Raw genomic sequence first — 13,703 nt, forward strand, 5'->3', positions numbered from 1 at the left:
TGTGAAGGCTCTTGACCCAGAAATTGTCAGTCCTTTAGAGATTGGCACACCTCCCAAGCTCACTGGACCTTGAAACCCAAAAGCCAATGACTAGACCAATTGGAAAATTAATTAACCATGATTTAAACATGAACTCAGAGTAATAGGGGCTGGATGGTACCAGGGATACTTCACCCATACAATGTAAATATGTAAGTCAAACTTCCAATATGGCCCTTCTCTCCAGAATTTCCCTCTCTTAGGCAGTACTAGATAAATAGAAGATCTGATAGACACAGGTACCTGCCATACATGGTAACTATTATGGGTTTCCAAATGATTAAAAGATGAAATTCAGCCAAAGAGATCAAGGTAAGCTTTATGAAAGAAGTTTTACAGCAATGCCTTGATTCACAAATGCTTCTGTTCATGAGCAGTTCAATTCATAAACAAAAGCAATCAGCAAAGTTTTGTTTCTGTTCACGAATTCCACATCGGTGACAAACACAACCATGACCATCTTCCCCGCACAAACTGGCATCTTCCTCAGTCTGACACATGGGTGTGGCTTCCTCTAGTTAAGATCACAGTCACAGACAGACCTGTGCACACTTGCTGTAAAGCTTTTCTGTGTGCTTTTTAGCATGTACAGTACTGTACAGTATTATTCAATCTAGCATGGCTCCAAAGAAAGTACAGATCAAGAACAGTGGTAAAAAGAAAGTGCAGAGCAGTAATGAAGGCGACAAGAATGTGCAGAGCAATAATTAAGGTAGCAAACTGCAGAGCAATAATGGTAAGAAGATCTTGAAGAAAGTAAGCATTGAATTGAAGAATAAAATTGTAGAAAAGCATGAGCATGGTATTCGTGTGGCTGAACCGGCCTCTGAGTACAAGATAGTGAAGTTGACAATCTTAACTATTTTGAAGAATAAAGATGCTGTCAAAGGACCTGATGTGGCAAAAGGAATAGTGATGTTAACCAAGCATAGGACACAAGTTCTGAAAGAGGTGGAAAAACTTTTATTAATGTAGCTGAATGAAAAATAGCAGCAGGTGATAGTGTTAGTAAAGCTATGCTCTGTGAAAAAGCCAAGAAATTGCAAGAAAACCCCTCTTACAGATGAACTTAAAGCTAGTAGCTGGTGATTTGATAAACTCTGCAAGAGAAGTGGCATCCATGGTGTGATAAGACATGAGAGGCTTCCAGCTCTGAAAAGACTGCTGCAGAAGCCTACAAGAAAAACTTCATGAAAATCACAAAGGCAGAGGATGCCTCACTCAACAAGTGTTCAACTGCAATGAGACAGGGCTCTTCTGAAAGATGCCGAACGGAATCTATATCACACAGAAGGAAAAGGCATTTGCTGGGGCACAAGCTCATGTAGGACAGATTGAGCCTTTTGCCGTGTGCGAATGCAAGCGCTCATTTGAAGATTAAGCCACTATTTCCGTGTGTGGTGGCACATGCCTATAATCCCAGCACTTGGAAGGCTGAGGCAGCAGGATCGCTGTGAATTTGAGGCCAGCCTGGACTACATAATGAATTCAAATCCAGCCTGAACTACATAGCAAAAATAACAACAACAAAAGATTAAGCCATTCCTGGTGTACATTCCCAGACCCTCCATGCATTCAAGGAACAGAATGTGAGCAAGGCTAGAATGCCTGTCATGTGAAGGGCCAATGTGAAAGCTTGGGTCACAAGCCAATTGTTCATGGAATGGGTGCATGAGGTGTTCACATCCACCATTAAGAAATATCTTTCTAACAACCAACTGCCTGAAAGGTGTCTTCTTCTGCTAATGGACAATGTACTATCACACCCATAGCCTTGGTGGATGATATAGATGTTGAGTATGACTTCATAAAGGTCAAGTTCCCCCCCGCTCAACAAGACACCTCTTCTGCAGCCCATGGGCCAGCAAGTGATCTGCAACTTTAAGAAGCTGTACACAAAGGCGCCCTTCTCCAGGTATTTTAATGTCACTGAAGAGACAACCTTGATGCTAAATGAGTTCTGGAAGAAACATTTCAGTGTCCTCCACTGCAGCAACCTCATTGGCAAAACCTGGGAAGATGTCATGTACAGGAACTTAAATTCAACCTGGAGGATACTGTGGCCAGAATGTGTCACAGAACATACTTTGAAGGGTCTGACGCACAAAAGTGGAGGAGATTGTGTCCATGGGCAAGAGTATGGCTCTGGACATCGATAGCACAGATGCACAGGAGCTTGTGGAGGACCATAGGAGAAGGTGACAGTGGAAGAACTTGCTGAACTCCAGAGTAAGTCTCAGAAGGCACTTTTTGAGGAGTAATCCATGGAAAAAGAAGAAGGCACAGGGAAGAGATTAGCAGTGATGTGATAAAATCCATTATGGAAAAATGGAGTGAGGGAAAAGATTTCCTTGAGAAGCACCACCCCAATGTAATTGTAATGAACAGAGTGTTGAATCTGATGAATGATTAACATAGTCTCTCATTTCCAAAGAGTTATACAGCACAGGAAAAAACAAGTGACATTAGACAGATTTTTCATTAAAATTGACCCTAAAACTAAGAGACAAAGAAGAGAGGAAACCACTGAAGGAGATCTCCCCAATGTCCTTATGGAGGGGAACACTTCCTCCAAACAATAACCTATTCCCTTCCACCTTCCTGTCCTCCATGCCAGAAATAGTCACCTCAAGCAAGCTTAGTGTTCTCTCTCTTCATACTGTACTGTACAGTATTTTGTTTCACGTTTTTGTGATTTAAAAATTACATATGGTTCAGAATGTATTAACCTTATTTACATTCAACTTTATGGGAAAATTTGATTTAGTTCATAAACAAAATGAGTTCATGACCAGAATTGTGGAATGAATTAAGTTTGGAAAATGAGGTACACTGTACTCCAACAATATTTTTTAAATCCTTTAGAATTGGTGAGTGTGATTCTTTTCAGTTTCACATGGGTCATTCTCCAAAAGAGACCACATACTTGCTCATAGAACATGTTTAAGTAAGTGCAAAAGAATTGAAGTTATCCCCTGTATATTATCAGACCATAGTGCAATGAAATTGGGGATCCATAGCAAAAGAAACTGCAAAAATTTCATAAGCACATGGAAAGTGAACAACACACTTCTGAATAACCAAAGGGTCACAGAGAATATTAAAGAAGAAATCAGACAGTTCCTTCAATTAAATGACAATGACAATACAACATATCGGAATCTATGGGACACAATGAAAGCAGTCTTACAAGGGAAATTCATAACAGTGAATACTCATTTTAGGAAAACAGAGCGAGCCCAATTAACCTGATGCTGAACCTCAAGCTTCTAGAAAAAGAAGAGCAGGACAAACCCAAAGCTCCTACAAGGGAGGAAATTATAAAGATCAGGGCAGAAATCAATTCAATGGAGACTAAGAAAAGAATACAAAAAAATCAATGAAGCCAAGAGTTGGTTCTTCAAAAGAATAAACAAAATTGACAAACCCTTAGCCAACCTTAGCAGAAAAAGGAAAGGAAAGGCCCAAATCCATCCAATTAGGAATGAAAAGGGTGAAATTACAACAGATCCAGCAGAAATCCAGAGGATCATCAATACCTACTTCCAGAACCTATACTCCAATAAGATGGAAAACACAGGAGAAATGGACAGATTCCAAGATACACATGAATTACCAAAGTTGAACGAAGAAGACCTAAAAATTCTAAACAACCCAATAGCAACCAATGAAATTGAAAAGGTAACTAAAAACTTACCAACTAAGAAAAGCCCAGGTCCTGATGGCTTCACTGCTATATTTGACAAGACATTTAGAGAGGAACTACTGCCACTACTGTTTAAATTCTTCAATGAAATTGAAAGGGAAGCAATACTCCCAAAATCATTCCTGGAAGCAAGCATCACCTTGATCCTCAAAGCAGAGAAAGACCCAACCTTAAAAGAGAACTTTAGGCCAATCTCACTAATGAACATAGATGCAAAAATCCTTAATAAGATACTGGCAAATCGAATGCAGAAGATCATCAAGAAGATCATACACCCTGGCCAAGTGGGATTCATCCCAGGGATGCAGGAATGGTTCAACATATACAAATCAATCAATGTAATACACTATATCAATAGAGCCAAGGACAAAAATGTGATCATCTCAATAGATGCAGAAAAAGCATTTGACAAAATCCAACATGCATTTATGGTAAAAATTTCCTACAAAAAATGGAATAGATCATCTCTACCTCAATCTGATAAAAGCCATCTATGAAAAACCAACAGCCAATATCATACTAAATGGTCAAAAACTGAAATCCTTCACACTAAAATCAAGAACAAGACAAGGATGTCCACTCTCACCACTCCTGTTCAATATAGTTTTGGAAACATTAGCCACAGCAATTAGACAAAAGAAAGAAATAAAAGGAATAAGTATAGGAAATTAAGAAGTCAAATGTCATTATTTGCAAATGACATGATACTCTATATAGAAGACCCCAAAAACTCCACCAAAAGTCTTCTAGACTTAATAACCAAATTAAGTAAAGTAGCTGGATACAAGGTCAACATACAAAAATCAATAGCTTTCCTCTATACCAACGACACACTCACTGAGAGAGAAATAGGGCAAACAATTCCTTTCACAATAGCATCCAACAAACTGAAATACCTAGGAATCACCCTAACAAAAGAAATCAAAGACCTCTTCTCTGAAAACTGTAGCACTCTGAAAAGAGAGATTGAATGATATCAGAAAATGGAAAGACATTCCTTGCTCCTGGGCAGGAAGGATCAACATAGTGAAAATGGCCAAACTTCCAAAGCTGCTATATAGTTTCAATGCAATCCCAATTGAAATTCCACCAGCATACTTCATGGACCTTGAGAAAACAATCCAAAAATTCATTTGGAACAAGAAGAGACTTAGAATAGCAAAAGCAATTCTAGGCAACAGAGACCTAGAGGAGATCTAGGCAGGGGGTATCACAACCCCCAACTTGAAACTATACCAAAAAGCTACTGTGATTAAAAAAAAAAAAACAGCATGGTACTGGCAAAGAAACAGACCCAAGGACCAGTGGAATGGATTAGAAGATGCAGAAACAACTCCAGACACACTCAGCCACCTCATCTTTGACAAAGGAGCCAAACACCCTCACTGGAGGAAAGATAACCTCTTTAATAAATGGTGCTGAAAAAATTGCTTTTCAACTTGCCAAAGATTAAAACAAGACCTGTCTCTCTCACCATGCACTAAACTAAAATTGAAATGGATAAAATATCTAAATATTAAAACAGAAACACTGAACTGGCTGAATAAAGGTTAGGTAGAGCTCTTGAAGACATTGGTGTAGGAAAAGATTTTATGAACAAAACTTCAGTTGCCCGTGAACTAGCACAAACAATCAACAAGTGGGATCTCTTCTTATTAAAAAGCTTCTGCACAGCAAGAGAAACCACCAGCAGTGTGAAGAGATAACCCACAATGTGGAAAGATTTTCACCTGCTCTTCCTCAGACAAAGGTCTACTATTCAGAATATATAAAGAACTTAAAAAAACCAGACCTCCCAAATTTAAAGACCCAATCCAAAAATGGGCATCTGAAATGAACAGACATTTCTCAGACAAAGAAGTAGAAATAGCAAATAAACACATGAAAAAATGTTCAACATCACTGGTCATTCAAGAGACGCAAATGAAAACAATACTGAGATTCCACCTCGCTCCAGAAAGAATGGCTGCTATCATGAAATCAACCAATAACAAATGCTGGCGGGGCTGTGGGGAAAGAGGAACCCTGCTCCACTTTTGGTGGGAGTGTAGATTTGTGCAACCACTGTGGAAATCAGTATGGAGATACCTCAAAGAACTAGGACTGGAAGTCCCATTTGACCCTGCTATTCCACCCCTGGGGATCTTCCCAAGGAGTTAAAAGAATCATACCACAGTGATATATGTGCACCCATGTTCATAGCAGCACAATTTATAATAGCTAAAACTTGGAAGCAGCCCCATTGCCCATCAACTGGAGACTGGATAAAGAAAATGTGGCTTTTTTTCTAAAATGGAGTACTACTCAGCCATAAAAAATGAGAAATTAGAGACATTTATAGCTAAATGGATGCACACTGACGCGATACTCTTAAGTAAAATAAATAGGGCACACATGTGTAAATACTAAATAGTTTCTCTAGTGTGAGAAAATGAAAGTCTAAATAAGGACTAAAAGGTATGATAGATAATTTGAAATAGGAAGAAAAGGGGCAAAGGGGAAGTGGAAGGGGTAGGGGGAAAGAAAGAAGGGAATGGAATTAATATGAGAAAATGAAAAAATGGAAACAAAGTCTTTGGTGAGGGATGGAGGGGTTGAAGGGAGGGCAGGGGAATGGGAAAAAAAATAAGAACCAAGAGAGATTATGTAAAGTTGCAAATTTCCAATGATCTATGTCATTATATTTTATACCTAAAATGTACCAATAAAATTAATTTTAAAAAAAGAATTGGTGATTGTGACTTGAAGAACACTGTAGACTGAGGAGGAAAGAGAAGCCAAGAAAGCAAGTACTCATTTTTGCTGGAATACAGTGTAAGTAATGAATAGTAGAGTCTCCTAAAATCTCCAGGTGATCTGTCAAATAGACTTTGGCCTAAGTACTTTCTAACATGAGCCAACTCAACTAACAGGAATGCTAAAAAACCAAAACAGGACCTTTATGAGAAGTTTGATTATGAAGGAAAGCTGGAACTAAATCATGGATGCTCTTAAAAGTCAGTTACAAAGTTTAAATCTTACTCTTCACTGAATGGAGAGTCATAACAGAAAAAAAGGTAATTAGAATTGCACTCTGAGAAAACTGATTTGGCTTTAGTTTCTGGGTTGGCTTGGAGGAGGAAATCCAAGGGCCAGAGGCCCTTGGGAAGCTACAGAATCTATAAGGGGGTACTTAAACTAGGAAAAAATCAGTTTAGATGAAGAAGAGAGAGATTGAAAGGTGCAAACCAGGATATACCATAGATTTTTGATTTTACACACACACACACACACACAAACACACACGCCACTCCAAAGGAAAGCATTACCTGTGTCCCACATATTTCAAATAAAATATAAAACAAATTCTATTCAAATTTATATGAAATTCTCCATTTGTAACAAGCAGAAGACTAAAAAATCAGTGATTCACTTAACAAATGTGATTGATTTTTAAATAATCTAAATATAAAATGAGATTTTTGAACATCAGTACAATGGGTATCTGTGCCTAAAGGAACAGCTCAAGGAAGCTACATATATATATATGTAGCTTCCTTGAGCTGTTCCTTTATATATACATGTATACATATATTCTTGTCTTCCAAAATATCCAGGTGATTTCTCCAAATAGACTTTCTCACAGACACTTTCTAATTTGAGCTAATCCAACTAACAGGAATGCTGCAGAAAACAGAAACAAGACCTTTGTGAGAAGTTTGATTACCTATATGGCATCCTAGAGGAGAGGAAGAATGAAATGACCCAAGTCATCACCCGAACCCAAGAGGAGAAGTTGGAACATGTCCGCGCGCTCATCAAAAAGTATTCCAATCATCTGGAGAACGTATCCAAGTTAGTTGAGTCAGGAATTCAGTTCATGGATGAGCCAGAAATGGCGGTGTTTCTGCAGGTAAGCCTCTTTCTCAGCACCAAAGAAACAAACTCAAAAGGTGGGTGTTTTAAGTTAGTCGTCATTGCACTTCCATTATTTTACCTACATTTCATTTTACAAATTAAAATCTTCCTCCATTTGGCATTGCTTAAGTAGAAGAATATTCTGATAAAATAGCAGTTACTCCTGACATTTAGCAATGAAGCCATGAGATTCTTGGGGTCAGCAAAGGAAAGAATAAGTCTCATCACCCTCTGTTGAAAAGAGTCTAAGTAAGCTTATCTTTTGTTTGCTTTCACAGAATGCCAAAACCCTGTTACAAAAGTAAGTAATTTTTATTTCATGAGAAAATGCATATTTTCATTTTAACCCAAGGCTATCAAATTTTAAACAGTGACAGAAAGTGACAACCTGTCTCTGTTGCAGAATCTCGGAAGCATCGAAGGCATTTCAGATGGAGAAAATAGAACATGGTTATGAGAACATGAACCACTTCACAGTCGATCTCAATAGAGAAGAAAAAATAATACGTGAAATTGATTTTTACAGAGGTTTGTTGTTCTCTTGACCATTTGGCCAAAATTGCAGGTGTGGGGAAACTGTAGAAGAGTTGGGTGGGAGGAAAGGGGGATTCAGAGTCACCTCCAGAATGGATGTCGACAACTTTACAAGGACCATGACCCAATGTGAAGCTCAGTTTCATTTTAAGATTAAATAGTTTGTAGAGAGTGCTTATTTAGCTTTGCATATTATAGTGCCTATTTTAATGTCATTCTCATGAATTTGACTCTGGATTGTCAAATACTTATAATTGGTAGTGATTACAACTCAACCTCAACCCCCCACAAAGCGAGCGTCACCCATGGTGACGTAAATTGTCATCAGGAGCAAGGTTAAGAATAAGATAAAAATAACACATAGCAGACATCTGGGCTACATAAGGTAGTACAGCAATTTGATGAAATGTTAAAGGACAAGAACAGTAAAAAGTCATAGAATAAGTCAAAACCTGGAAATAAACCTAGGTATATGTATGTGATCATATATATTCCATGAGATATAAACACATAGCTAACACTTAGCCCAGAAGTCCCACACATGGAAATTTATCCTGACAAAATAATTGAAAAGCGGAAAATAACCTTGGACCTAACCAAAACTTTGATCACCTTGACTCACCCTAGCCCATCTAGATGACAACACCCCTCAGTTAGCCCCCTAATCATCCCATGAGGTTGACTCAGCATCCACAGATGTAATTTTAGAGTTAAATCTTCATAATGGATCTGTCTAAAAATTTGCTTAATTTTGCCTAAGGGAATATTAATGTCAGATTAGGGAAAGAGTGATGGCATTAATTGTGGCAAAAGTTGATGTATTCACTGAACAAATGAGGTAAGAAATTAAAATAAGTGTGTGTTTTCAGAGATAGGGAAGAAGGTTGCATTTCCATTTAATTTGACTGAGATAAGTAAGGGACAATCTCAATCCTCTGGAATCTTACAGATGTGACGACTATGATAAATAGGTGAGTATCTCTGGAGGGTGCACAGTGCGGGTGGGACTTAGTACTGGAAAGGAGAGCAAGGGGAATCATGATGGCTCCTTGATGTCCATATTTACTAGAAACACAAGGCCCCCGCAGAGCACACTTGTACCACTGTCAAGTGTCTGTTGGGGAAGACTTCCTTAGCCCTGACATTACCCTTGGCCGTAGGTGTTGTCCATTAACTTTTTATATAGCTGCAATGGTAGTTATAACAAGTTTAAAAACACCTTACCTTCCTAGAAGATGAAGATGAAGATGAAGAAGGAGGAGGAAGAGGAGAAAGAGAAGAAGAAGGAGAGGAAGTAATAGAAGTGGAAGAGGTAGAAAGTGCTCAAATAGAGTCATCAGGAGCAGGTGAACGTCCAGGAAAAGCCTCAGAGCCCTCTCAGCTGGCCGTGGAGCTTGAGGCTGCCCCAGGGGCACTTCCAGTTTCCTCTCTAGAGCCACCTCCAACCCTGCCACCTACTGAAGATGCCTCAGTGACACAGGTAACCATTCGGGAGTCACTTTTTACAGGTTGTGCCTACTTTCTGAACTCCCTAAAGAATTCATTCTACTTTAAGAAAAGGATAACTATATGCCAGACATTTGTATGTGGCAGACAAAGCCTTTCAGGAAAGTCAGAATATCAGAGAGAAAAGTTCTCTAGATGATTCAACAGGTTTATTATTGTTATGACTGGTTAGCAAGACCTAACACCACTTTCTCAGCAAAGAAACTGAAATATGATGCAATATTTGTCTGAAAAGAGTGTGTGTGTGTGTGTGTGTGTGTGTGTGTGTATGAGAAAGAGACAGACAGACAGACATCTGTTAATTTATAGAGAGCTGCTACTATCATGGAGATTTGGTCTGCTTTGTGTTGCTTAGTGAGTACAAATACAGGGTATAGTGTGAGAAATAATATGAGATGAGAAATAAGATTATACCTTCAGAACTTTGAATTTTCTGTAGATAACAGAGGTGTAAATAGAAAAGCCACACTTCTTTATGTTCCTGTTGCTTACCCTATAATACAACTGTATCTTTCCTTCAGTGGGTAAGCAAATGAAGCCTGGTTTTCTATGTTTAGCATCTGATGAGACTGTGTGCTAATAGGATTGTTTAAAACATATTTTTGGAAATTAAATCCTTTCAGAAGCTGTACTTGGTCAGCTAACCTTATGTTTCTAGGATATCTCTGTCCTTCAAGCTTTTTTGCTGACTTCATGGCACCTCAGCAAACAGGATCCACCTTGTTGAGTTTGCAGGAGCCCCAGTTCTGCACCTGCTTTCAGTGTGGATTGAAATCATCTGAAGAAATAAAAGCCCAGAGGGGAAATTTAGAGATGGAATTATATTCTATGCTTTTGTCTCCATAGGGAAACCAGGCTAAAATACTATTTATACTTCCTAGACTCTTGAAATTCTGGGTATATCACTTGCACTGAAATTAAAAGAAGCGTAGTAACTAAAGAGGGTTGGATTTGATCAATGAAGTCAATGGCTGATTTTTTAAAAGCAGGTTAGAGGCACACATGTAATGCTAAACAATTAATTCTGGTCAAAAGTTTGACCCTTCTCCCATATCTGATATTTGATAAGCAACTTTCATTTGCTTTCTCTCTGCCTGGGCTGGAACCTAGTAACAGTCAAGTGCAGAAAGGAAGAGGGGGCACAGCCAGACACCAAACACAGGCCACTGTCATCAGTATTCTGCCCCTAGCACTTCCAGAGAGTGGGATGAAATAAGCAGTCACTAAATCAGGGACTGATTTAGAACTCATAATGTTCAAACCCAAAAGCAACTAAAATCAACTACTTTTTCTTTTTCTTTTCTTTTTCCTTCTTTCTTTCTCTTTTCTTTTCTTTTTTGTTCCTTTTGTTTTCTTTTTATTTTTGAATTTATCTGTCCTGATTAAGGGGGAGGTTGTGCCCACTAGCTCTCAGCAGAGCACAGAGTCTGAAACTCCAATCCCTGAAGCAGCGGAAACTGCAGATCCCTTGTTTTACCCTAGTTGGTATAAAGCCCAAACCCGGAAAGCCACCACCAACCCACTTTGCACCCCAGGGAGTGAAGGTCTGGGGCAAATAGGGTCTCCAGGTTCTGAGAATTCGAATGTGCAGATGGCAGAAATGGCAGACGCCGCAGCCAATGAGAAGGCAGCAGTGAGTGGTAAGGAAACTAGTTCACCTGCGGCTTCTTCTCAGGTTAGTGTCCATGCTCTTGTGTCTGAATGCTTTCCCATGACCCCTACAACCCTGCTGGAATAGAGCACAGCAAAAGAGAAGGGCTTTCAAAAGACTTGAAAGAAATCATGACCCTGGGGGAAAAAAAACAGAAACAACTCATGCTCCAATGCAGGCTTGTTTTTTAAGAATTCTGTCAAAAACAAAACTGAACGAATTTGACTTCACTCTGCCTGTTGGTGTTGACCTCACACCTGGCTTCCCAGGAGATACGGTGCAAGCAAGCCTGGCCCTAGGCATGCTGCTAAAAGCTGCTTTGTTTGTAGTGACTGGCTAGCATCCCTAGTTCTTTGTGATGTCCACCTGCCCTTACTCAGCCTTCTCTTTAACTACCTTGGGCTCCTAAAGACTATTTGCTTCTGTGTCATTCCTGGCAGCCTTTAAAGAGCATGTTTGAATTCACTTTAAGTCTGCTCTTGGAAAATAATCTCAGATACGTGGGTTTCCGGGCATGTGCTGGTGATGGCTAAGCAAAGACAGACATTGGCTCAGTTAAACTTGTGCATCCTGAGTGTGGGCTCCTGGAAGCAAGACAACATAGGTTTTCTTGCATTTTTAAAAGGGACTCCTGATAATTTGTTTTTCTATTTATAATGGATGTTTGAAATCCATGTTTCCTAACACTTGATTAGATATCTGCATGTCTGAGAATCCACAGAAGAAATCTTATAGTTTCTTTGTACTAAAGAATGTTCGTGATTACTTCAGACTCATGAGCATTCCTAAATGATGTGTGGGGTGTGAGTATTGACCCAACAAGAGGCTGTCAAAGAAGTATCTTCCAGTTCTGTGCTCCTGGGTCATCAAATGACCAGGAAAACAAACATTAGAAAATGGCTCGTTTTTCTGATTGTGCCTGCTCAAGTGTACCTCAAATTTCATGAAATAATAAAAGAAAATGATTTGGGGAAATTTTTAAATAGCATGCTTTTGTGCAAGATATTTATTTTCACAGATGCATAATGACAAAAATGAATGTTTGGTGTAAGGAAACCTTTTGAGGTGGTTTTTAGGTTTAAAAAAAGTGGATTGATTATTTCTAGAAAGATTATGGAAATCCTTATATGTATTAGAAGTTGAGAAGGAAGAGCAGTAGGGCATAGTAGGTCTTCAACCCCAAATGAAAAATCCATCTAAATGATGTTAAAAAATAATTATTTGTGATAAAAAAAATCAGTGAAGTTTTCTTCTTGTTTTCTCACAGGAGTTAGCAATCTGCCTAGCACTTTGGGCTTTTCTTATACTTCACTACATCTGGAGTCAGATTCAGTGCTTGATTTTTGCTCTTATGGGTAGGAAATATTTTCTTTTCCATTAACTAACATCTCATGTAGTTTCTTTCATAATGTTCCTCTTTTGTAGGCCCAGAGATGAATTTCTCCCCAAATCTTGAGGCTCTGTCATCTAAAACTGTGTTCACAGATAAAACAAAAGGTCCCAAGCTCCCTACAATGCAATCACCTTAAGGCACCTTTCTGAGGAGAATTGCTGCCTTGTCTGTTCCTTCATGGAGGGGAACTTTGACTCAGAACAGTGACTCATGGGCTATTATTCAGTAATCCAGTCTAAGTGACCTCTCCAGGATGACCATACGGGAAGCCAATTGCACAAGGTTTCCATGATGCTGTGAGGACTCAGTGCTCTTAAAATAGAGGGAGGAACAGCAAAGGACCCATGCAGGAACAGGCAGGGTTGTTACAAATTAAAGAGGGGCATTTCCTCTACTTATCCAGAAATGCTCAGGAAGTGGCTGGGTAATGGCTCTCAGGGATACTGTGTTCGACAGTCCCTACACGGGTAAGCAAGTGGAGTGTGTTACTTCTCAGTTCTCTTTGAACCCTCAGTCTCTTCTAGGTTTCTTCTGAGAAAAGAAGTCCCTGAGGGAAAGGTGCCCTGGGTATAGCAACAACTGTTGGAGTGCATCCAGATGACATCTGAATGAATAAAAACTAACAGTCCCTGCCTATTAGCCCGCTTTTCACGTGGTCAAGCCTTTGCTGGATCATTTTTATGGTGTTTGCTTTGGGACCGACAAATTACTCCTTGAATAATCTTTTGAAGGTTTCCAGCTTCATTAATAATATTCCAAAACCTCAAACACCATGAGTAAATGACCCTGCTGGCCTAAGACATTGCTCTGTGTGCCCTTGGTTCAGAAGCAATTTGGGGTCCCTAGTACTGAAAGGGCTCAGCTATTTCTCACTCACTGACTTTTCCTGGGTTGAAACTGACTGCCCTAGAAACTCCCATCAGAGAGTTCCTTTTCTCTTCATTACCTATCTGCTCAGCAATGGCAGTGGGATATTC

General features: G+C 39.2%; 1 protein-coding gene across 7 annotated transcripts in view; it reads left to right on the plus strand.

The window, feature by feature from the left end:
• The window catches only part of Trim55 (tripartite motif containing 55), a 48,723-nt gene that overhangs the window by 18,790 nt on the left and 16,230 nt on the right, over window positions 1–13,703 (plus strand). For 2 of the 7 annotated variants that reach the window (XM_087190408.1, XM_087190405.1), the window contains exons 5-10: window positions 7,404–7,637; window positions 7,921–7,943; window positions 8,046–8,170; window positions 9,409–9,656; window positions 11,070–11,357; window positions 12,601–12,688. In XM_087190408.1, the coding sequence (XP_087046534.1) occupies window positions 7,404–7,637; window positions 7,921–7,943; window positions 8,046–8,170; window positions 9,409–9,656; window positions 11,070–11,357; window positions 12,601–12,688 (1,006 nt within the window). The remainder of the gene's footprint in view (window positions 1–7,403; window positions 7,638–7,920; window positions 7,944–8,045; window positions 8,171–9,408; window positions 9,657–11,069; window positions 11,358–12,600; window positions 12,689–13,703) is intronic. The other 5 variants (XM_087190406.1, XM_004842118.4, XM_087190407.1 and 2 more) reach the window with 5 other exon arrangements.

Source organism: Heterocephalus glaber, unplaced genomic scaffold (genome assembly GCF_053883595.1).
Source record: "Heterocephalus glaber isolate CG9 unplaced genomic scaffold, H.glaber_assembly_v1.0 deba00001553, whole genome shotgun sequence".
In the NCBI taxonomy this organism is placed as follows: domain Eukaryota; kingdom Metazoa; phylum Chordata; class Mammalia; order Rodentia; family Bathyergidae; genus Heterocephalus; species Heterocephalus glaber.